The 24155-nt window shown below is 46.3% G+C and overlaps 1 protein-coding gene across 1 annotated transcript in view; it reads left to right on the forward strand.

The window, feature by feature from the left end:
* SETBP1 (SET binding protein 1) overlaps positions 1-24155 on the forward strand; it is a 273291-nt gene that overhangs the window by 19950 nt on the left and 229186 nt on the right. Inside the window, exon 2 of the mRNA XM_080973383.1 lies at positions 2978-3615. Coding sequence (XP_080829509.1) covers positions 3118-3615 — 498 coding nt within the window. The 5' untranslated portion in view covers positions 2978-3117. The remainder of the gene's footprint in view (positions 1-2977; positions 3616-24155) is intronic.

The raw sequence follows: 24155 nt of genomic DNA on the forward strand, positions 1-24155 counted from the left end.
CCTTTATGGGCTTTGTGATTTATGGCGGCATCAGTTGTTTAATCACAGTTGTCCTTCCCATTCCTTCTCCTGTTACTCTGTTAGCTACTTACATGGAAAGGTAACTATCTGATCTAATTATGGCATCTCAAACCTAATTGCAGAGTCAGATATGATTCCGTAATCTACTACCTAACACCTCGGCTTTGGGAAGACAGAAATGACACATGCGTCTTCTTTTCACATGCCTCGAGAGTTCTGGGTGTGCTACCTCGAGTTGGAGAATGGAATTTCCAATTTCTAAGCAGCACCCGTGTGACAGTTCTGTGGTTCAGGCCATTGAGATTTTTGAACCCTCCTTCAGCGTTTTGGATGCCTTAGGAAAGGGTGGCGGTAGATTGATGGATAAAAAAAAAACTTAGAATTTTGATTGAGATACAGTCATACCTCATGTTACACTCGCTTCATGTTACGTTCTTTCAGGTTACGTCCTGTGGCGACCTGGAAAGGGTTACCTCCGGGTTTCGCCACTCGCGCATGCGCAGAAGCGCAAAATGATGCCACGCGCATGCACAGAAGCGGCAAATCGCAACCCGCGCAGACACGCCACTGTGGGTTGTGCTCTTTTCATGTTGCGAACGGGCCTCCGGAACGGATCCCGTTCGCAACCAGAGGTACCACTGTAGTCTTTCTTGGCACTTAATTTTCCCTTTGAAGGCTTTATATGAGTCAGTCCTTGTGATAGTGATTGATAAAAAGGTGATATATATTGAGTAGGAGAATATGCAGGCAGGGCAACTAGAATGAAGAAAGGTGATGAAGCATCTCTCCTGTGAGGAAAGATGCAAGCATTTGATAGTGGTGGGAGACTACTAGGGAGAGAGATGCGAGATCTTCATAAAACATGATCAGTGAGGGGAGAGAAGGAGTTGAAAGGGACTTGAAGATCAAGTAGCACAGCTTCATGTGCAACCCAGATCACAGAATATTTCAAGCAAAGATTAGGTCTGCTGCCTCCCTCAAGCTCTGATTGGCTCTCCAGTTTGCTCCAGAAATCTCTCAAAGTCCCAGGTTCAGTGCCCAGCATCTGAAACTCTGGAGAGCTCCTTAGACAGTATAGTGGTACCTCGGGTTAAGAACTTAATTCGTTCCAGAGGTCCGTTCTTAACCTGAAACTGTTCTTAACCTGAAGCACCACTTTAGCTAATGGGGCCTCCCGCTGCCGCCGCACCACCGCTGCACAATTTCTGTTCTCATCCTGAAGCAAAGTTCTTAACCCGAGGTACTATTTCTGGGTTAGCGGAGTCTGTAACCTGAAGCGTATGTAACCTGAAGCATATGCAACCCGAGGTACCACTGTACTAAACTAGATGGACCTAATCTCTCTCTCTCTCTCTCTCTCTCTCTCTCTCTCTCTGTCTCTCCCCTTGGATTTTCTCTGCTGTTCCCCCTTTGACCTCAACAGACCTTCTGTCTCAAAAATTTAACAGTTCCTTCATTTTGAGGAAGGAACATCACCAGCTACCCATCAAGCAAACACTCGCTTCCCTTTCCCCTCCTGATTTAGCTCTGTGGCTGCTCCCTTTTTATTACCTCATTGTGTCCTAAGGTCTTAATTCCTTCTGCCCACAGCTCTGGCACAGCCCAAGTTGAGGAAAGATGGGGATTAGAGGTGGTGAAACAGCCTCTTTGAAGCTCCCTACATAGACACTATTATTCAGGCAGGTGGATTAAGTTTTCATTGATAGCTCAGGTGTATGTGCCACAGCCAGGTGAGAGAGACAGGAGTTAGTGGACACACCTTATTAAAAAGTCAGTGCAAGACAATTTTTTTATTGTTTAGCCAAGAGTCACTGTAACATTGTTTACCATTGATGGTAATTAAACATGTATTATCCACATTTAAATTACCTTAAGGACCAATTGATTTCTTATGCTCCACCTTGATCGCTGAGATCTTCTGGTGAGATGCTTTTGTTGGTCCCCCACGCCACTCAGGTTCATTTAGCGTTTACCTGGGATTGAGTCATAGAATAATAGAGTTGGAAGGGACCCAAAGGTCATCTAATTCAACCCCCAGCAATGCAGGGGTCAACTAACTCATGTTCACAATGCACTCACACCTAACTTGGTTTGGGCGGTCTGCTCCAAGTAGGAGACTAAGATATATTTGTGGTTGCTGGATCCTTTCAGTAGCAACTCGTTCAGTATAGTAGAGGTGGCTTGACTTGAAATTTCGGTGCTGAGAATGCCTTGTACAAGGAGTTGGGTTGTGGGAGGTAGTGAAAATTTGCAAATCACAAGCCTCTTAATATACAGCATGGGGAGAAGATGATGTTTGTGTCCATGAAAAACCCTGCGGAGTGTGTCTATCTTTGTTTCAGAACTTAGTCCGGGCTGCTAGTTCTTTAACGTTCGAAGACCCAGGTTGTATTATGACATTCAACTTTTGGTTTTGAACCCTCTGTCTCTGTGTAGTTGAAAGAGTTAAGTAGGGCTGTACACACTGGAAGTGTTATGATGCAAGTGCTGACCTCATCCCAGGCGAGGCCTTGTTCAGGACTCGGGCCAAATGCTAGACAAGGTGACATCACTATGCAAATGTTGTAGAGAATTGCCACCTTCCCCAAGACCACCACAGTTGTCTGAGGGGTGGAGGACAGTGGAGTTCCCTTCCCCTTAAGTCAACTCCGTAGCCAGAAATTGTCTGTCTTAGCCCTTGTTATGTGCAACTAAGCTTACCATGGTAAGTGACTATTTAGTAAGTCTCCGTTCGCCCAAAGAACACGTTTATATATTTGGCAGAAGCAAGTGAATCAAGTTTCTTGGACTGTGCCATTTTGAATTCTAGGTGTGTGTTTGGAATGTCTCCTTGCACATATGGAAGTTAGGTTGTAGGAAATGAATGAATGAATGAATGAGCCCAAGTTGATATAAACCTCATTATCAATAGCAGCTGAAGTTCTGACAGCCTTTTTCCTTTCTGTTTTCTCCCCAGTTGCAGATCTGAATGCTTCTGAGCTCGTCACAGTGGTTGGACTATTGGGACTCTAAGAGACCTTAACTGAGAAGCTACCATTCCCTTCTTGGGGCTCCCCAACTCTTCTCACCTTCCCCTTCCCCCCTGTGTAAAATCCCATGGACCGGGGGGTTGCCATGGAGCCAAGGGAGAATTCGGGCACTTCCCGGCAAAGGGGAGGAGAGTCGGATTTCCTGGGCTCGGCCATTGCTTCTGCTAAGGCCCCTGGTGGTGCCCCTGGTGGCGCTGGGACGGAGGCCATGCTGCCTCAACCCGGCTCTGCCAAAGGGATCCCTGTGAGCAGTGACCGGATGGAGCCTGAGGAGGAAGACGAACTCTGTTCCGGGAGAGACACAGACAGCGAGAAATGGGTGGCCGGAGATGGCTTGGAAGAGCAGGAGTTTTCCATCAAGGAGGCGAACTTTACAGAGGGGAGTCTTAAGCTGAAAATCCAGACGACCAAGAGAGCCAAGAAGCCCCCCAAGAACTTGGAGAACTATATATGCCCTCCCGAGATCAAAATCACCATTAAGCAGTCAGGGGAGCAAAAGCTTTCAAGAGCTGGGAAAAATAGCAAATTAGCTAAGGAGGAGGACCGGTCACACTCCAAGAAGAAGGTAAGAGAACCCATTTCTTCTTCTCTCTCCATGATCCTCATTTTTTAATTTATTTTTGCATCCGCCAGTGTCCTGAATGCAACATTTTGCCCTTCTCTGTCTTGCTAACTTTAGGGGGATCTCCTTTGTCACACGAAGTCAGCCTTGTTTGGTTCGGGAGCGAACGAGGCAATCTGTGCACCAAAAGGGTGGGGTTTTTTTGCAATCTAAATATGTGACAACAGGTGGACGGGATAAACAGATGGAGGTGGAGAAAGGGGGATGGGTGGGCGTAACAAGACAACAGGGAGAATGCTATTAGCATAAGCGGCTCCCTGGCCCCCTGCACACCAGCTGCCTTGCCATTGTCGGGGGTTCAGCTGAAGGGTGTTTTAAAGAGCCATTTGAAGGGCAATATAATGGCCCTGTTAGTGTTATGCACACAAAGGCCGTGCCTTTAAGACCGGAAGAGCTCGTGCGGTTTAAAGGCTCCGGCGTGCAACTGCAGTCTCTGTTGGTGTGCCTGTCTCTCTTAATGACTTCTTTGCATCAGAGCAAGTTCTAACAGGCTGTGTTGACAAGGAAGGGATAGATACAGGGAGAAGGTTTTCCAGAAGGAGAGGATCGTGTGGTTGTTCCATTAGCAAGGTCTGCATTAGGTGGATTGTGTGATGTTTGCTTTTTCTTCTTCTTTTTCTTTTAAAGAAAAAGTCCAGTCGCCCATGGATGGGGTGCTCTCTGCAAGGCAAAAACTTCCAAGTAGATTTTCCAGGGAAAGCCCACCCTACCCCAATATCATTTCAACTGTTAGGGATTTAAAAACAGAGGTGGAAGACTTTGAAATGAGGGACAGCAGAAGTGGTTCTTTCTTTCTTTCTTTCTTTCTGAAAATGTTCATTTTTGGCAAGCCACGGGTTGGCGGGATTTCTGTTTCGAGTACTTCCCGAGAGCACGCAGGAGCAAGGACTCATTCCATGGTGCGTTATGGACGTGGGGGGATGTTTTATTCTGTAGAAGAGGAATCGTTGGGAAGAAAGTACATTTCTTAACAATCTTGCAGACCCTTGGAATGACAGCCGACTTTCAGAAGGTGTTTTGCAATTAACATGTCTGTCTGCGTGCTGAAATTTGAGGAGTGGGGGGATAATATGCATCCCTTCAGTGGCTCTAATCTAGTTGTACAGAAGGGCCTGGGGTGAGATATTTGGAAGAGGATTGCCACTCAAGTGAGCAACACCACTTTAGATGCGACGTCAGGGTGAAGTTTCTGCAGTGCACCTTATTATGGAAGGCCGCTGGATTAGGTCTAGAGCACCGAAACAGAGTGTGGAAGGTCCACTTGTCAAACCAGCCTTGGTCTGGTTTGGTGTGCTTTCACAGGGGTGAGGTCTAGGATATTCAACAAAATTGTTCTAGGGTTAATGCCTCTCCTTTCCCAAATCTGTGGGGGCTCTTGAACCTTCAACTGCTGCAAAGGAGTTGAGAAATTCAACAGGTGAATTTCCTTATTGTGACACCTTCCGTGTTGAGATGGAGCTTCATCCGTGGTGTTGTTGCTTCCAGCACAGCTGTCAGAGGCAGAGCAGCCATGCTTGTTATTGGTGGGGGATATGGAAACTTGTGAAGCATCCCTAATTGTGGGGGACATCTCCGATTTGATTCTCACCCCTCACAGGATGGGGCAATATTCAACTGGTCAATTTCTACTTATTGCATAACTGCTAAAGGTACAGGAGGGACGCGGGTGGCGCTGTGGTCTAAACCACTGAGCCTCTTGGGCTTGCTGATCAGAAGGTCGGCGGTTCTAATCCCCGTGACGGGGTGAGCTCCTGTTGCTCTGTCCCAGCTCCTGCCCACCTAGCAGTTCGAAAGCATTCCAGTGCAAGTAGATAAATAGGTACCGCTGCAGCGGGAAGGTAGATGGCCTTTCCGTGCACTCTGGCACTCGTCACGGTCCTCCGTGTGCCAGTAGCGATTTAGTCATGCTGGCCACATGACCCGGAAAACTGTTTGTGGACAAACGCCGGCTCCCTTGGCCTGAAAGCGAGAAGAGCGCCACAACCCCATAGTCGCCTTTGACTGGACTTAACCATCCAGGGGTCCATTACCTTTTTTTTTTACCTTAAAGGTACAGGAATAGTGCCTGTGGGGAAACCAAATGTCAGTTAATCAAGATCTGGATAAAGTAGAAGGAGAGTTATTGAAGGTTATTGAAGATAGGCATTGCATGCCTACTCGGAAGTAAGTCCTGCTGGGTTGAGTGGAGCTTACGCTTAGGTAGGCACGTATAGGATTGCAGCTTGGGGATTTGCTTGAGCCAGGGAGTTCTTGTAAGGTTCCTAGCGAATCAGGAGGCCAGGCTGGGATCCAATCAGGATTTGAGGGCGCTCAGAGGATGTATTATAAAAGATGACACGTTTCCAGGGACTTGCCACTGGACCCAAAGCAGTCAGGCTCCAGCTTCTCAGGGGATATCCTCTTGGTTGCCAGCCACTTTCGCGCTGTTGTGTTTCAAGACGCAAAGCAAACACATTAAGAAACCGCTCTCCTCTGTTGCTCTAATTGCCTCAGGGGTGTTTTGCGATCATTGCAACCTGGGAAGAGAAGGCAACTGGAGAAGGCAATCTCCGCTTCTCCCAAGGTGTGGCTCCTCATTAGAAAAATATTTTGAGAATCGCTGGTGTTGTGGTTCTGAGGTGAGTTTATTTTTAGGCAGTAATTCGGGGATGACTGTTCTTTCCTTTGACTGCCTTCTCTCTGGAGAGCGAAGCGACTCTGCATGTTATGATGATTGCTGCAGGGAACGTCAGCGCGCATGCATGTTTCTCATGCACATACATGCGTCTGGAAATACAGGCCCAGACTGGTCCACGTGGCTGTTTAAAGATGGATACGGCATAATGTGTCTGCTTTGGGAAACATTGGTGAGGGCCCCATGTAGTGACTGTAACATGTGAGTCTGCCCAGATCGTTGTACCTGGGGCCATTTTGCACAATCTGCTCTCTGCTTTCACAGGTAGAATATGTCACTTTTGATTTCTCTCCGTTTCTCATTGGTCCAACCTTATGCTCAGTTCTCCACATTTCTACACCCGTTTGGGATATTTTTTCAAGTCCTCGTGAAAATTTCTCGCTGAGTTTGTGCAGATTTCTCCTGATGTATGCAATTATTATGTGCAATTTTGTCCGATACACACATTTTTGCAATACAGTTTTTCCCAATACAATGCATATTTCTATTATTATTATTTTTGAAACATTTAGATGAAAACTTTCCCAAGCATATACATTTTCTGTACACGCTACTTGGCTGGAGAGCTGTACTGCAAAATCTGGAGAGATGTGATGATCAAAGGCTGTCTGTATTTCGGTTTGTGTATTGTTTTGAAAACTGCAAATTATGTAAACTCACCTTGAAATGCTAACTGAATCACTTGTCATTGGCCATGGTACTTTTTCATCTTTGTATGCAAACTCTTACCATCAGAGCTGTAATTTATGGCTGTCCCATGGCTCCCACATGCGCAGAGGATGCTGCCTAGGAAAGCAGAAGATGCCCTGCTGTAGCTCAGAACCATATCTTTCCTGCATGAAAAGGGGGGATGTTTGAAACTCACATTCTTCTAGGCGCATTTTGCGACAGGGAATTTCCTTAGTGTGAGCAGTTTCTCAGCTCCAGGCACAGTGCTGTGCCTAAGATTTCAGATTAAAACTGCAGAGTGGAAAGAAAGGAATACCTTTTTCTGCTTCCCCATTTCCAGCTACTCTGAAGACTGGAAAAGAGACCCTCTTAAGAATATTGGGGGGATGGGCAGGGGAAGGACTAGACCATGTTAAAAATGAACATCATATTTTAGCTGCAGTTCATACATTTTCAGCACCGTATTCTTGTTATAAAAAAGCACACCTAGACACTCTGTTGTTGCACCCATAACCTAGGTTTAAGGTGTCATTTAGCACGTAGCTTTCATATCTCAGTTTCTAATGCTGCAGGGATATGACATTCAGGAGTAAATCAGTGGTAAATGGGCCAGTGTGAATGTTCTCCTGGGTTCCATTATCCAGATCTTCTCTCCCTTGCTTTTAGGATGTTTCAGACTCTGATTATTCATTTGATCCTTCTTTCTCAAGGATAAAATAGATATTTTAATAAATTCTGGTGTGTTATGTCAGGGTGCATCTGCAGTACAGCACCCATGTTTTGGTCTCATGCGTGAAACTGGAAATGCAAAAAGCAGGGTGTGGCTGGACTCTTTAAAAACCTGGGTCCTTTCTTAACATTGCATACCCACCCACCCTAAGTGACCACTATCCAGGATGATGCAAGCCCTGTGCAATGTAAAGTCCACCATTTCTCTCTATCGTCAATATTGCCACAGGAATATTGTCTCTTATTTAGAAGGACTTTGCTAAAGTCGTCCCCCATATCAAAGGGGCTTTAATCTCCCTTCCCTAAACCTGATACAATATGTTAATTTCAACCGTTTCAAGGTTGTCTGGACTTTAACCAACCAAGCATGAATGGAAGAGACCAGATTAGTCTTCCAATTTTGAGCTCCCCGGATTCTGGCTGTTATCTATAAATGGAAAATTAATGCAATCTTTGATTTAGTACCCAACTCTTCCAAGACAACCTATAAGTAGGAAAACAGGGCCTGTAAGTACCTCTTTCCACCCTGTTTTTGATGGGTATGTGTGCACCAGGGTCAGAGTGCCCTATGCTTTGGGTGTACATGAGCCTGCCTACCTGACCAGGGTTGTCCAAGGTGTGGTCTGTGGACAACCAGTGTTTTGAAAGCTTCCTTCAGGAGGCCCACAACTTGAAAGAATGTGAAAGACAGAGCAAGAGGAAGCAGTGTGTGTGAGAGAGAAGACAGTCAACACAGGAGAACAAAGGTGAGCAGGAAAGACCTGAATTGACCAGGGAAGGAGGCATTTGAAACACAAAGGAATCATACAGTGTCTAGCACAGTACATTACAATAGGGACGCGGGTGGCACTGTGGTCTAAACCACTGAGCCTCTTGGGCTTGACGATCAGAACGTTGGTGGTTCAAATCCCCGCAATGGGGGAGAGCCCATTGCTCTGTCCCAGCTCCTGCCAACCTAGCAGTTCGAAAACACATCAGTGCAAGTAGATAAATAGGTACCACTGCAGCGGGAAGGTAAACGGCATTTCCATGCGCTTTGGTTTCCGTCACAGTGTTCTGTTGCACTAGAAGCGGTTTAGCCATGCTGGCCACATGACCCGGAAAGCTGTCTGTGGGCAAATGCCGGCTCCCTCAGTCTAAAAGCAAGATGAGCGCCGCAACCCCATAGTCACCTTTGACTGGACTTAACAGCCCAGGGCTCCTTTACCTTTTTTTTTTTAATATTACAATAGCCAGAACTGGCAGAAAAATGATTAAGTGGTCTTCCAAGACCCTCAGCCATTTCCAAGTGGTCCATGGGGGGCAGGAAAGTTTGGGAACCACTGTGCTAGGCTATCCATGTGAATCCTGTTGTTGCTGTTGACATCTGACGAGTTTCTATTTTACTTGAGCAGTACCAGTATTTGAAATGCTCCAGGCACCATTCACATTTTGCTCCTGGCATGAGTCCAGTTGTTACTACTTGGAGATTTCTGGGTGCCAGGTTTGAAAACCTCTGCCTTAGTCCGTAGTCAATACCATTTCCATTTCCATTTCCGCTGTGTGTGTTTTTCCTTGCCTACTGGAACAAGTGAATTGTTGTAAGAGCAAGCTACAGTCAATGTAGTTGGGATCATAGAATTGTAGCATCGGAAGGGATGTCTAGTCCAACCCCCTGGCGAATAGATATTCTGTTGTGGTGACCGTAATCTAGCTTTAAGGTGCCATTTGCTTAAAGGTTAGCGCCTAGCTTATATCTCTTGAGTTTCTAACACTGAGCAGCACTGATGCATAAGATGAGGAAGCACTAAGCTAGAGTACTGTAGTGTGATCTCTTTGGTACCTGCAGTCGGATGTGATGTGGGTGGTTAGTTAGCCTGCAGGCCAATAGGAAGCCTCTTGATGACTGTTGTGGTTTTGCAGAGCCTTCTTCCGGCTCTTATCACAGCCCCCTGGCCTGCTTTACTCGCCCTCCAGCTGTGTCTGACATATTTAGCAGGTTCAGAAAGGAAATTGCAAGGGTGAGCAACTGCAGTGGGAGGGTGGCAGTGCTCAAGAACCGCTAGAAGGAAGCTGTCAGTGAGTGGTTGTAGTGAGAACTAATAGCTATTACAGTCACCCAAAGGCTTCTCACCCCAGGTTGTTGTGTTTAGGACTCCAGCATGAAGTAGGTGCTTGATTTGGTATACACCTGTGATTACTATGCTTAAAAGTAGCAGGAAAGTTAGTCAAGTTAGTCCTTTGGGCAGCAACTTTTCGGCTTATTGAGTTCTGTTTGCTGCTTTAACTTGTCACTTTCTCCCTACTCTCACTTTAAAAAGTGCAGCCCTCCAAATTATGAATTTCATTAGAACACCTTTCCTTTATGTAACACGCTGTTCTAGACAATGGAATTTCACTTTTATGTTTGTTCTTTCTGGGAAGAGTGACTGACATTATCAGCTTTGTGATAAGGGGTTGTATCCGGTTTGGAAGTAGTAAATTTCCTCCTGTGGTTTTCAAGGGAGAGCAGAGTGGGGAAGGGAGCAGAAACAAATATAATGAGACAATGTTGTGTTGGGATGGTTGGCATGCGTGTTACTTGAGGGACTGACCAATGAGGGACCATCGATGGATGACCCATGGACTGCCTCACTGTTCTGATATTTCTCAGTCTGTTGAAATAAGTAACTGGGGAAACATCTGTCTCGGTGCAAGGCGAGTGGGCAGTTTAAAACAACAACAAACCTACACAAAGAAAACCCTCTCTGGACAAGTACAGGGACTTGGCTTGATGTTCTGAACCATGCTTAGCTTCTTATGTGATGTGACTGGGCTGTGCAAGCAGGACCGAGGTTTCCAGAGGTGCAAGTCTGCTGCAGCAAAACCAGCAAAGGGTCTTGTGGCAAAGACTTGAACCATTTTATATTCATTATGGAATAAGCTCTTGTGGACAAGATCCCACTTCATCAGATACATGGAGTGTGATCCTCTGTCATCCGTTTGCAATTATAATAATTTTCCCTGCCCATCTGGCTGGGTTTCCCCAGCCACTCTGGGTGGCTTTCAACAGAATTTGTTGAATGTTTTGGTTGCCGTTCACCCACAATAGGCAGGCAGGGTTTGCAGGGATCAAATCAGAGTCCACTCAAGATGGTGCCAGGAATTTTGGCACTGTGCTGCCCTCCCACCCCAGGCTGTATCCCACCTTCTCCTGTGCCCAGATGGCATGATGTGTGTTTTGCGTTGAGCTGTTCACGCTTCTAGTGTGCTGCCAGATTTTCTGCTGGAAGGGCGTTTGCGAAACCTTTCTCTTCTAGACCACTGGGTCCATCGAGCTCAGCATTCTCAACACTGACTGGCAGAAGCTCTCCAGGGTCCCAGGGAAGGGGGACATTCCCAGCCCTACCTGGAGAGATTGAGGATTGAACCGTGGACCCACTGCATGCAATGCAGATAGCTCTCCCCCCTAGTTATGGCCCTTCCTTGCTCTCTTAGGGACGCGGGTGGCACTGTGGGTAAAACCTCAGTGCCTAGGACCTGCCGATCGTTTGGTCGGCGGTTCGAATCCCCGCGGCAGGGTGAGCTCCCGTCATTCGGTCCCAGCTCCTGCCCACCTAGCAGTTCGAAAGCACAATTAAGTGCAAGTAGATAAATAGGTACCGCTTTATAGTGGGAAGGTAAACGGCGTTTCCGTGTGCTGCGCTGGTGCCGGCTCACCAGAGCAGCTTCGTCACGCTGGCCACGAGACCCAGAAGTGTCTCCGGACAGCGCTGGCCCCCGGCCTCTTAAGTGAGATGGGCGCACAACCCTAGAGTCGGACACGACTGGCCCGTATGGGCAGGGGTACCTTTACCTTGCTCTCTTACTTGGATTAAGACTGTGTTAGTTGAAATGCACCGCCTATCTCCCAGCCAGCTAGCATCTTCTCTCCCTCTTGCCTCGCTCCTTAAGGATTCACTCGCTGCTCAACTATTCCTTTTCACAGGGCCCTGTGGGCATTGTGCTCTTTCCTTGCTTCCAGATCACTGGCTGCCTCTGCCTTTGCTTTTCCTTCCCAGAGGGCTCTTGGGGGCTTCCTTGGTGCCTCTGCCTCCCGCCGCATTAGCCATATTCTTTCCCCTTGTGGGCGGCTTAAGCAGAGTGCCTGGATGTTCACGTTCCATGGTGGCTTCTCGCTGAAAAGGGCAGCCCATCGTGGGATCCCCTCTGAGCATATGATCTTCTCCTTTGGGATCTGCAGTTGGATTTGAAGCCAGAATAAGCTTCTTTTCTTCATTCCATGAGAAGGCTGTGGGTTTTTCATATATATATATATATATATATATATATGAAATATTCCATGATGAAGAGGCTGATGAGAAGAGAGGGACAGAGGACTTTCCCTGCTTCTACTCATTCCTCACACCTTTCTTTATATTCCCATGGGATCAGTGACTAATATTTCTTTGGGATCCGTGAATAGCTTAGGTCAGGTTAGTTGAATTTATGAATTGCTTCCCACAACAAAAGTCCCTAAGCAATTTACGACAAGCATAAAATGCAGGAATGAAGAGACATAAACACAGTTAGAGTAAAACATCCAGTCATTGGTTCTTCTTAAATTCCTGGGAACCAAAGATGACTTTAAGCCTAAAAAGGTTTGCGCTAGAAGATCTCCCTTGGAAGAGCACCCCATAGATAGGGAGCTGCTAAAGAAGAGGTCTATTCACCCATTGCTGGTCCTTCCTTGGAGGAGACACACAAAGAAGGGCCCTCAAATGATGACCTCAGGGTCTGGGCAGCTTCACATGGGGAAATGTGGTCCTCGAGTAGAGCTTCTTGAAGTTTTAACTTTCCACCTCCTTAAGTAAGTTGAACATGAAGTGGGCCCAGCCTCCTGGTGACTGGCTCCCAACTTGGACTCCATCTTCCATCAGCCCCAGGCAGTATAGCCAACATACTGGATCTGACTGGTGGGGAGCAGCCCCCCTGTCAATCAGCAGTTGTTGCACGGTTGCCAAGCTGCGCTGTGTGAAAGCTGGTGATCATGATGATGCAATGCAAGCCCAGTGTAAGTTGTAAGATGGGCTGGTGTGCCTTGGCTGAAACAGGCCAAATGAGGAAACCTAGATGGAAGATCTTAACTGGGCCATTACTGTAATTAAATCTCCTTAAACACTATTTGACATAAGATTTGAACCAAACCACCAGTGAGAAGTAGAATAGGCACTTGTGTAAGATTTTGATTTTGGTGATGCAGAGATCCTTCTGCATGGAAGCTGGCTGAAGCAGGCTGAATCCATCACAGCTGTGATTCATGCTCTTTTCAGGTGATAGTAGCGTATGAAAACCAGGAAGCGAAACTTTGTGTCTGGTTTCACTGTGCTTCGGCTATATACAGAAACGGAAATAATGAAAAACAAAGTATACTGTGTCATGGGAAAGGATGAGAAGTTACTGTAATGTTTATTGTTATGATTAGCGCTACTGAATAATATTTATATAGAAGGAGCCATGTGCTTGGAGCGACACAGTTTGCATGCCAGTATTGAATACACAAAATCATAGAATCATAGAATTGGTAGGGATCCTGAGGATCGCCAAGTCCAACCCCCTGCAATGCTGGAACATGCCGCTGTCCCATATGGGGATCAAACCTGTAACCTTGCTGTTATCAGCACCAAGCTCTAACCAACCGAGGTATCCAGGCTGACTGTGATGTAAACCAGGGGTGGCCAACTCTCAAGAGACTGCGATCTACTTTCAGAATTAAAAAGCTGGTGGGGTGATCTACCCATGTTTTGCGGGGGTTCAGTTCAAAGTTGTTGAGCTTTTTTGGGAAGGAAAGCCCTGTTTGGGGGTTTTTAAAAAAGCTTTTAGGGGGAGGGAACTTCTGTTTTGGGGGGAGTTAAAGGCAAGGGACAAAGGGGTAAAGTCACTCTCAAAAAGATCACTATGGATGAAAACAGCAGCACAGAGAGTCTTCCCTTCCAGAGATCAAACAACAATGGAGGGCGGGGTGAGGGGTTAGGGCAGGAGGCAGTTTTGGCGATGCTAAGGAAAGGGAGCCAGAGATCAACCATGATCTACCAAAACCTCATGGCGATCTACCATCCACCTGTTGGACATCCCTTATGTAGACGTAACAATCACTGCCCACAAGGCATTGGGTTTCCAATAGTTGTGTAAGGATGAGAGATTCGGAGAACACGGTTTGATAAAAATGGGATCTGGGGAGCATCAGATTTTGTACAGTATCCATATATTGTACAGAATATATTCCACAGGTCAAATGACTGTTGCAGTGCAAAGCACACATACATACTAGGAGAGCCACCATACAAGGACCTGGCAAATCCAGCTCCTCCCTGTTTCTCTGTGGGTCTGCTCTCCCATGTGCATTTACGGTCAACCCACCCTATGAAGCCAACCACAGCCTTGGCCCAGTAGGTGTAAGAGACTTCTCCGCACATTCCCACATGCTCAGACCAGCAGCTACAACCCTGCCTGTATATCTTCTTCCATCAAGTGTGGAATGTCCTTTTCCTGGAGACCCACCACAGACAAAGGCTGAGTCAAAGCAGAACCGAAGAATTAAACAGAACTTACACTCAGCTGAAAAGGGCACCTGCATCTCTACCCCATCCATCCCCACCTCCAGCCACCATTTGGGAGGGCCACTTTAAGCATTGCCTCTGCTGCATGGAGCACCATTGTGCAGAATAATTTCCCCAGTAACTGATTATTATTTCAATATTTATTTATTAAATTTGGGTACTGCCCTTCACCCTTGAGTTGGTGTTTGACGGCCAGTAGGCTGAGGATCAAGCTTTAATATTTTGCATTTTTTATAGTGTTCCTTGTTTCTTTCTCCAGTACAGTGGATGCTCGGGTTGCGAACGTGATCCGTGCGAGAGGCACATTTGCAACCCGCAGCACCGCGTCTGCGCACGCACGGGTTGCGATTCGGCACTTCTGCACATGCGCAAAACGCGATTTAGTGCTTCTGCGCATGTGCGGCCGCAGAAACCTGGAAGTAACCCATTCCAGTTTTTCTGGGTTTTGGCGGGTCTGTAACCTGAAAAAATGCAACCTGAAGCATCTGTAACCCGAGGTATGACTGTAAATGGATGGATATTTCTGACACATATTTTTGTTACTGAACCATGGAAAGGAAGGTCCTCATAGCCTTCAAATTTACTCACTTGGCTTCCTTGACTGTGTAGGCTGGATTTTATTTTAATTCTCCTCTCCACAGCCCTCTAGCCCCTTGGTGCTCTCTCTCTCTCTCTCTCTCTCTCTCTCTCTCTGTGTGTGTGTTTATATATATCTCCATGCAGTCTCCTCAGTTGTGTTTCCTGGTTTATTTAGCACTCAGTGTCCCTGTGCCTTTAAACAAAGCCTCCAGTCTCTTTGAAACATGATAAAACAAAATGTCCCTTGCGCTGCTTTGTGTATTTATTAGAAATGAGCTGCTGTGGTCAGGAAGTAATTGGAACTGGTTAAGGGCAGCTGAGGGCAGAGATCACCACACTTGCCATTCCAAGAGAGCATTTTAGTGTGGCTGATTTTTCTGTCATTTTATGGGAGGAGGAGGGAAGTGAGGTTAATGGGCGGGGGTGGAGGGAGAGGGGCCATAACTTCCCCTCCTCCCTCAAGCATAATGTTGTAAAGCAGGCATCTATAACTTGTGACCCACCAAGCCAAACAAAGACCACCAGCCATGTATCGTGCCTTCTGAAGCTCTTGCCCACTCTATTTTTGGACCTGCCCCTCAGGCAGGCGACAAACTGGCAGACCACCATACGGTTTCTCATTGTTCCAAATTTAGTTTCAGTTCACCCTATGTATGCCATAGTTTGCAAACTTTATTATTATTATTATTATTATTATTATTATTATTATTAAAAGTCTGTATGATGTAGATCCTAATGTAGATTTTTTTTTTTTTTTTTTGCATTTTTAGTATGGCACATATTTTGGTGGTTTTTTTTGCTAAATTTGGGCATTTTTTCTGCAGATATTTTCCAAATACAGCCATACCTCGGAAGTCGAACGCCTTGCGAGACGAACGTTTTGGCTCCTGAACGTCACTAACTGGAAGTGATTGTTCTGGTTTGCGAACGTTCTTTGTAACCTAAACGTCTATTGCACCATCTGGAGCTTCTGATTGGCTGCAGGAGCTTCCTGCAGCCAATCAGAAGCCGCACCTTGGTTCCCAAATGTTTTGGAAGTCGAACAGACTTCCGGAACAGATTCCGTTCGACTTCCGAGGTATGACCGTATATGCTTTATTTGGTCCATGATTTTTCATTGTAGAACTGCAATATGAAATTTGGGTAAGTGCAAATTTCGAAGCATTCTTCAAAGCAAAAGGTGGTACGTGAATCAAGCAACAGTGTGACATAAGTTCCCCACTACATGATGCTTGAGTGATCTTAGAGAGAAAAACTGAGGGCCATGAGCCAATCTTAGCAAAGTATCCTAAATCTGTGACATATCTGGACATGAGTGACCAGTGCAACACAGGCCCCATCTGCACTGTGCATCTAAAGCAGTATCATTTTTCTTTAAACAGTCATCGCTTCTTCCAAAGAATCCTGGGAGTTATAGTTTGCTAGGGCTGCTGAGAATTAATAGTTAAAGGTAAGGGTAAAGGGACCCCTGACCATTAGGTCCAGTCGTGACCGACTCTGGGATTGCGGCGCTCATCTCGCTTTATTGGCCGAGGGAGCCGGCGTACAGCTTCCGGGTCATGTGGCCAGCGTGACTAAGCCGCTTCTGGCGAACCAGAGCAGCGCATGGAAATGCCGTTTACTTTCCCGCTGGAGTGGTACCTATTTATCTACTTGCACTTTGACGTTCTTTCAAACTGCTAGGTTGGCAGGAGCAGGGACCGAGCAACTGGAGCTCACCCCGTCGTGGGGATTCGAACCGCCGACCTTCTGATTGGCAAGTCCTAGGCTCTGTAGTTTAACCCACAGCGCCACCCACGTCCCAATTAATAGGTAGGAGGCCTCTTTTCCCCTTAGAGAGCTACAATTCTCAGAGTGGTTTAACAGTCAATCCCTCTTCCCAGGGAACTCTTGAGAAGGGAATAGGGGGTCTTGAAACAACTAGCAGCAACTGCAACAAACTGCTATTGCCAGGAACCTTTGGGCGTAGCCATAACTGTTTAAAGTGGTATGATATTGCTTTAATTGTATAGTGCATATGGGGCCACAGGTGAGTTTCAGCATACTTCTGTGTGCAACTGAGAACTGAAGCACACTATCCTTAAGAGATGTAAACAGTTGATTCGTTTGCCAGTAGGGCAGTGCCAGTTGGACAAGTTCTTGCGTGGACCGACTAGTTGGCCAACTGCTAGCCCTCACCGTCCATACAGAATTCTTGCCCCTTCCCAGACACCAAGGGTGGGAGCGTTCCCTACCAATAAGATTAGCGAGCACACACCAGACCTTGCTTTCTACGACATGCTTGCAGGAGCCCTGTGGTCACTGCACAGTCATCTCTAGAGCAGAACCTAAGGAGTCAAGGAGATTAGGATCCTGCTCAGAGCTGAGAACTGAGCTCATCACTATCAGTGTGGTTTCGCTTTGTGGTGTGTGCGTGTGTGCTTGCACAAGTGCTCTGAAATTAATTTTCTGTGCCAATCTGGGCTTCTGATTTTTTCCATATTAATCCCTTCCTTGATGTGCAGACATCAAGTTCTCAGAAAGCAAAATTCTGCTCCACTTCAGGCTATAGGTGAGTCATGTTTTCATTCTTCTGCAAACTTCTCTGGATATAGTAAACTAGCACACATCAGAAAAAAGGTTGTACCTTTAAAAAAAAAAAAATCTTACAAGTGCTAACGTATGCATTGAGTTACTGACCTCCAGTTTCCCACCATATGAAGCACAATGACTAGGGTACAATTCTCTTACACGTACCTTCTCATTGCACAACCTCCTGGGTTAAGAAGACGTTAGCTGGAGAGAGCAACTCTGCACGTCTGTGGGTTTTGACAGCGAGACATTCACTGTATTAGTGGGATGGCTTTTATTATTTAACGGAGAAGTTTTACAATCTGAATCCCTGAACATTTTCTTCTCTCCATGCTTGTTGTCTTGTTATTAATATGTAAAGAAGGGAAAGGGAAAGAGAGAAAGAGGCAGCACAGGGTTTCTAAGCTGAAACCTTCTGTACTAAAAACCAGCCTGGAACGCTTTTGTGGTTGCTTTTTATGGCTGGGTGTTGTAAACTCCTTTGAAAGCACAAGTTTACAGTGGCTGTGCAGCAGACCTGCATGTGTAAGAGCAGGGGGTTCCGTGGGAAGTCTCCTTTGCGCTTTATGGGTACAGGCAGCCAGAGTCTATTGTTTGAGATGCAGCAGGTGTGTAATTTCCTGACATAACAACCTGTGAATAACAGGGTCCAGCAACAAACGAGAACCATGTCAAGGCTGCAGGAGAGGCTTGGGATGGGAAATGTAATAATAGGTTAAAGGAGAAGCCAGAGACTTCTGTAGTGGTATGGCAATCATTCCTGTTGAAAGATGCACTCGACATTGTGTGTACATACTTGAAACACTTAATATTTAGTCATCTCAATGAGTTCAGCAGCAAAAACTCGGATCGCGTGGAACCCACAGAGCCTCGTAAGGGGAGTTACCCATTGGTTTCAGGGCTCCAGCAAACAATAAAATCATAGTGTTGCAAGAGGAGACCTGTTATTATTTTTGGAAACCATTTCATACATTTGCAAGTTGCTCTTTCTCTTAATGAAAACACACAGCGACTTGCAAAAACCAGTCGTCCAGTTGCAACAATGGAAACAACCAATTCGAAACAATCTGTTTTCAAAACCACAGAGTTTCGTTTTTTAAAATAACAGCAGAGAAACAGGCAGGAGCATCGATAGCAAGGGAAAGCTTATGGTAACAGACACGTCAACTTCCTGGTTTTGCTGACAGAGCCTGAACAGAGATATTGAGTCAGACCATTGGTCCATTGAGCTCAGTCTTGTCTACACTGACCGACGGAACCACTGACTCTCCAGTGGTTCAAACAGGGATCTCTCCCTGCATCACTGGGAGATGACGGGGATTGAACATGAGTCCTGTGTGCAAGGCAGATCCCTAATCAAATGCAGAAGGAGGGGAAAAACCACCTTGTCCATCCACCTATCTCAGGACTAAAAGCATTAGAAGCCCCCACTCATAATGTTAGAGTTTGATGTCGTCCAGTGAAGCTAATTGTTGGAAGATTTGGGACAGGCTTCTTCACACATCACATAGTTAAACTATGGCATTCATCCCCAGAAGAGACAGTGATGGCTACCAATTTGGATGGCTTTATAACAGGACTGGAAAAGATCAAGGATATAGCTATGTAGTAGGTTCACTGTCAGAGGTAGCTTCCCATTGTCATTTGGTTGGCCACTATGAGAACAGGATGTTGGAATAGATGGGCCATTGACCGGATTCTGCAAGGCTTTTCCTTGTGCCCTTCCTGATTGAACAGGTCATATGTGTTATGGAACACTTCTGAGGAGTCGCCGTGATCCAGTGATGACAACCACACATGGATACGTTGGAGCAAAGAGCCAGTGTGGTGTAGTGGTTAAGAACGGTAGTCTCGTAATCTGGGGAACCGGGTTCGCGTCTCCGCTCCTCCACATGCAATTGCTGGGTGACCTTGGGCCAGTCACACTTCTTTGAAGTCTCTCAGCCCCACTCACCTCACAGAGTGTTTGTTGTGGGGGAGGAAGGGAAAGGAGAATGTTAGCAGCTTTGAGACTCCTTAAAGGGAGTGAAAGGCGGGGTATCAAATCCAAACTCTTCTTCTTCTTCTTCAAATATACCATGCAGTGTTCTGTAATCAATAGTCAACATCCATGGAATTGTACATAGTTGGATTCCTAAGCATCTGTTGAGCAGCCTGTTGAGCACGTGCTCTCCTGGATCGTGCTGTGGGAATATGAACATGGCTTTGGTAGCAAGCCACACAGGACACACTAGTTTTCTGCTTCCTAACCGGACAGCTTGCACACACTTCTTGGAAGGCTTTTAGCTTGTTTCTTTGTTTAGTTTAGTTTTTAAAATAAACCTAACAAGACGCACAAGCCATACATTCAGTCTACCTGTGTTGAGATGTTGAGTAGACTAGTGAATCTACAAGCCTGTTAAAAATAAGGGCGCTTACTTACTTTTTTTTTTTTTTTTTTTTTTAAAATACCCTCTAGCTAACTAATAGGAAGCTATATCTTTTCAGGCTAATAATCTCCTTGATTCTGTTCTCATGACTGATGAGTTGCGCTAATGATTTCCTCAGAACTTGTTCCAACCCCCTGTAATTGTTTAGTCTCCATTCTACCACACTGCTATAGCATATTCTGGGGTAGCCTTGGCTTGATATCTGTCTATCATCTATCTATCTATCTATCTATCTATCTATCTATCTATCTATCTATCTATATCTGTCCAATCTATCTCTCCCATTCTGTTTTCATAAGGCCTGGAGTGCGACTATGTAAAGCAGCAGCTGCTCATTGTATGTACCAGGGAGCCTATTCATTCATGTTCTTTAATAGCCCTTTGTGCAAATGCTGGGTTAAAGGCCGCCCCAACATGCCTGCCTTGGTCACATCCCACTGATTTGATTCGTGGCAGCTCTTCTCCCCCTCTCTCTCCTCCCTCCTCCTGCCTCCCTCCCCAAAAAACACTCCTGCTTGTGTATGGAAAGAACCATCTGCTGATCTGGCTTTCAGAATAAGCTTCAACCCCCCCCCCCCCTTCCTTTCTTTTTACGGCATTTTCTCTTTTGTTCTAAAAGAAAACTCAAATCAGGCCAGTATTTGCAGGGTGGTTTTTCTTCTTTTTTAAAAAAAGGAAGAAAAGGACTCGTATTGTGTTTCTTGCTCCCCATGGAAAAGTTGTCCTCTTTCTTCTTCTCCTTCTCCTCCTTGTCTTGGATTTGATTCCCTGCCATTCGCCAAACATGTCGCAGGCTGCAGCTGCTGCTGTCAGCTGGGGAAGGGAGTCCCCCTTGTATGTGTGTGTTTAAATATATATATATATCGCCATGTGTTAATCTCCCTGGGTGGAAAAGCAGAAACGCTTTTTTCCAGCATTCCCACCCTCTGGCCATTGATTCTCAGGCACTGCTGCTGGATGGACATTGTTCTAAAAGTTTGCTCCCCCCCACCAAACAAGCTAAGTCTTATCTTAAGGGTTTGGCCTGCAGAGGCTGACATCACCCAAGCTAGGCTATGCCGAATCTTTGCGAAGTCCACTGAGGATGGCGGGGATTTAAAGTGGTGCTGTGGGTTAAACCACAGAGCCTAGGACTTGCCGTTCAGAAGGTTGGCGGTTCGAATCCCCGCGACGGGTTGAGCTCCAGTTGCTCGGTCCCTGCTCCTGCCAACCTAGCAGTTTGAAAGCACGTCAAAGTGCAAGTAGATAAATAGGTACCACTCCGGTGGGAAGGTAAACGGCATTTCCGTGCACTGCTCTGGTTCTCCAGAAGCGGCTTAGTCATGCTGGCCACATGACCCGGAAGCTGTGCGCCGGCTCCCTCGGCCAATAAAGTGAGATGAGCGCCGCAAACCTAGAGTCGGTCACGACTGGACCTAATGGTCAGGCGTCCCTTTACCTTTATGGCCAGGAAGTTGAATCAGGACTGACCTTTTCTCAGATGCATTTTTCTCCCTCTTTGTGTGTGTGTGGGGGGGCAGTTTTCTCTCCGCAGGCAGGTGGGTTGCTTGACATGCAACTAGGTCTCAGGTGAGAATAATGGTTGATAGGCTGGTGTTGTGGAGTTTCTGGAGTCTGCGTGAAATAAGGGCAAGCAGAGGTACTTCTGGTCCAGTTCCAACCGGCCAAAGGCTGCAGACTTGCTCAGAGCATCATTTAGTGCCTGCCACTCCGCTTTCCCTGTCCCACCCTCACTGCCGAAAGTATTGAGGACCAGGAAATGGGATTGATAGACAAGTTTGGTCATTATTATATAAGAGAGACTGGTGTCCTGTAAACAGCCATTACCATGTTTGAATGCTGTCTTGGGCGTTATTGGCCATCCTTCAAAGACCAAGGGTGTGAGCTGCGCTTCTTGGGCGTGTGATTTCTCATGTCCTTGAGAACGCAGTAGAGCAGTAGGGTTTGTTGTTTCTGAAATGCCAACACTGAAACATTCATAATGCATGATGGGTATTAGTCATAGTTTAGTGTATTGCATTTATATCTGTCTTTTCTATTAGACCTGCCTTAGCTAACCTGGTGCTCTTGAGATGTTTTGGATGGCGGCGACTCCTGCCAAGCCCAGCCACTGTTTGGGGAAGGTTGAATTAAACAAATGCACAATGTGGCTTAAGAGAAAAAGAAAATATAATACAGTGGTACCTCGGGTTAAGAACTTAATTCGTTCCGGAGGTGCATTCTTAACCTGAAACTGTTCTTAACCTGAAGCACCACTTTAGCTAATGGGGCCTCCCACTGCCGTCACGCCATTTCTGTTCTCATCCTGAAGCAAAGTTCTTAACCCGAGGTACTATTTCTGGGTTAGCGGAGTCTGTAACCTGAAACATATGTAACCTGAAGCGTATGTAACCCGAGGTACCACTGTATAATGAATTGTACGTTGCACATAAAGAAATAGCAGGCTACAGATTAAAAGCAAGCTTTAAAAGAAAAAGGTTTTACTATCCATTGAAAGGCATCTTGAAGAAATGTCACACCAGTTGTGGTGCGTTAGGCCAAGTGTGGGGGATATTTGGGCTTCCAGATGTTGCTAAACTACAAGTCCTATCATCCCTGGCCATTGGCCATGCTTGCTGTGGCTAATGGGAGTTGTAGTTCAGTGACATACAGAGGACTACGGGCCACACCTGCATTAGGCTCTTGGTTAGATGAGTTTTTAAGTTTTGCTTTGTCCTGTTCCCGTTAGTGAATTATCTTACATAAACTTCCTTAGTCTGGGATGCACTTTGAGCATGGTTCACCAGGGAAAAGCAGCTGCAAATAAATGACGTTGAGGGTAAGAAGCAGTTTCTGAGGTAATTTGGTCCCAGGCCAGCTAAATTGAACCCCAAAACAGATAAATACCCAGTAAAGACAAAATTAGGCCCTCGGTTGTCACACAGTAGCTTGGCAGCAGGATTTTGCACCAACTGAAGTTTCAGACTGTGTTTCTTTATTACGTAATTACATTTGCATGCTGGCCTTCATCTGAAGACTACATAAAAATACAAAATAAGAACACAAAATACATAGCCAATCCCAACCCCCCCAAAAAATCAATAATATGGGCAGACTCATATTGTGCTATTATTATTAGAAGTGTGTATTGTGACTTAGTCTGTGTACAAAGAATAATTGGAAATGTAGTTAGAGGGTGCTTGTAATTGTATCTCTCTGTGGGGCAAACTACAGTCCGCAGGATGCTTGCAGGGAAATAATGCGTGGTGAAAACGTACATTGTGTCCACAGCCTCAGTTTCCCCATTCACAGTTCCTTTCAATCCTATGCTACTGGCGCAACTGGCGGTGGACATAACCTTAACTTTCCCTGTGGCTTATGTCAGACTGTTGCAGCAGGAAACACCACTTTGATGCGACTTCTGAGGATGAAGTCAGCCGTTATCTCGCTTTGGACGTATCACAGATCTTTGACAGCTGTAGGAACTAACGTCCTTTGCCTGCTCGCCGCTCCTGGGGGACGTTAAGTGGGCTTATGCTGTGTCTTACAAGTGACTTTGTAATGCGCTTGTGGCTTCTGATTTGAAGATCCATCTGGTGTTGGGCCTCTGTGGAGGGATGACCTTCTGTGTGATCGAGCTTCTTTCCTTTAGATTATGGGTGACCTTTGCTCCCAATTTTAGGTCTTGCAAATTAACCTGCATGCCCGTTTCCATATCATTTGGGTTCCTCAGTCTTGGAAGTCGAGCCTCTTTCTTCATCGTCCAGCTCCCCGTCATGTTAAAAAAAGAGAATTAATTGTCGCTGTGTCTTCCACTCTGCTCTTCATTTCTTCAGGTTTGGGTGGCGCTGTGGGTTAAAGCCAAGGACTTGCCGATCAGAAGGTTGGCGGTTCGAATCCTCACGACGGGGTGAGCTCCCGTTGCTCGGTCCCAGCTCCTGCCAACCCAGCAGTTTGAAAGCACATCAAAGTGCAAGTAGATAAATAGGTACCACTCCGGCGGGAAGGTAGACGGCATTTCCGTGCGCTGCTCTGGTCTGCCAGAAGCAGCTTAGTCATACTGGCCACATGACCCAGAAGCTGTATGCCGGCTCCCTCGGCCAATAAAGCGAGATGAGCGCCGCAACCCCAGAGTCGGTCACGACTGGACCTAATGGTTAGGGGTCCCTTTACATTTACCTAAGCAGGAGTGGGGAACCTTCTTCAGCCCAGGGCCCCCAATTCCTTTGGGGGCAGCTTTTTAGGGGCCGCATGGCAGTGTTTGATGGGTGGGTTCAGGGGCAAAAGTGGGTGGAC

Source organism: Podarcis pityusensis (genome assembly GCF_964106645.2).
Source record: "Podarcis pityusensis genome assembly, chromosome: 11".
NCBI lineage: Eukaryota > Metazoa > Chordata > Lepidosauria > Squamata > Lacertidae > Podarcis > Podarcis pityusensis.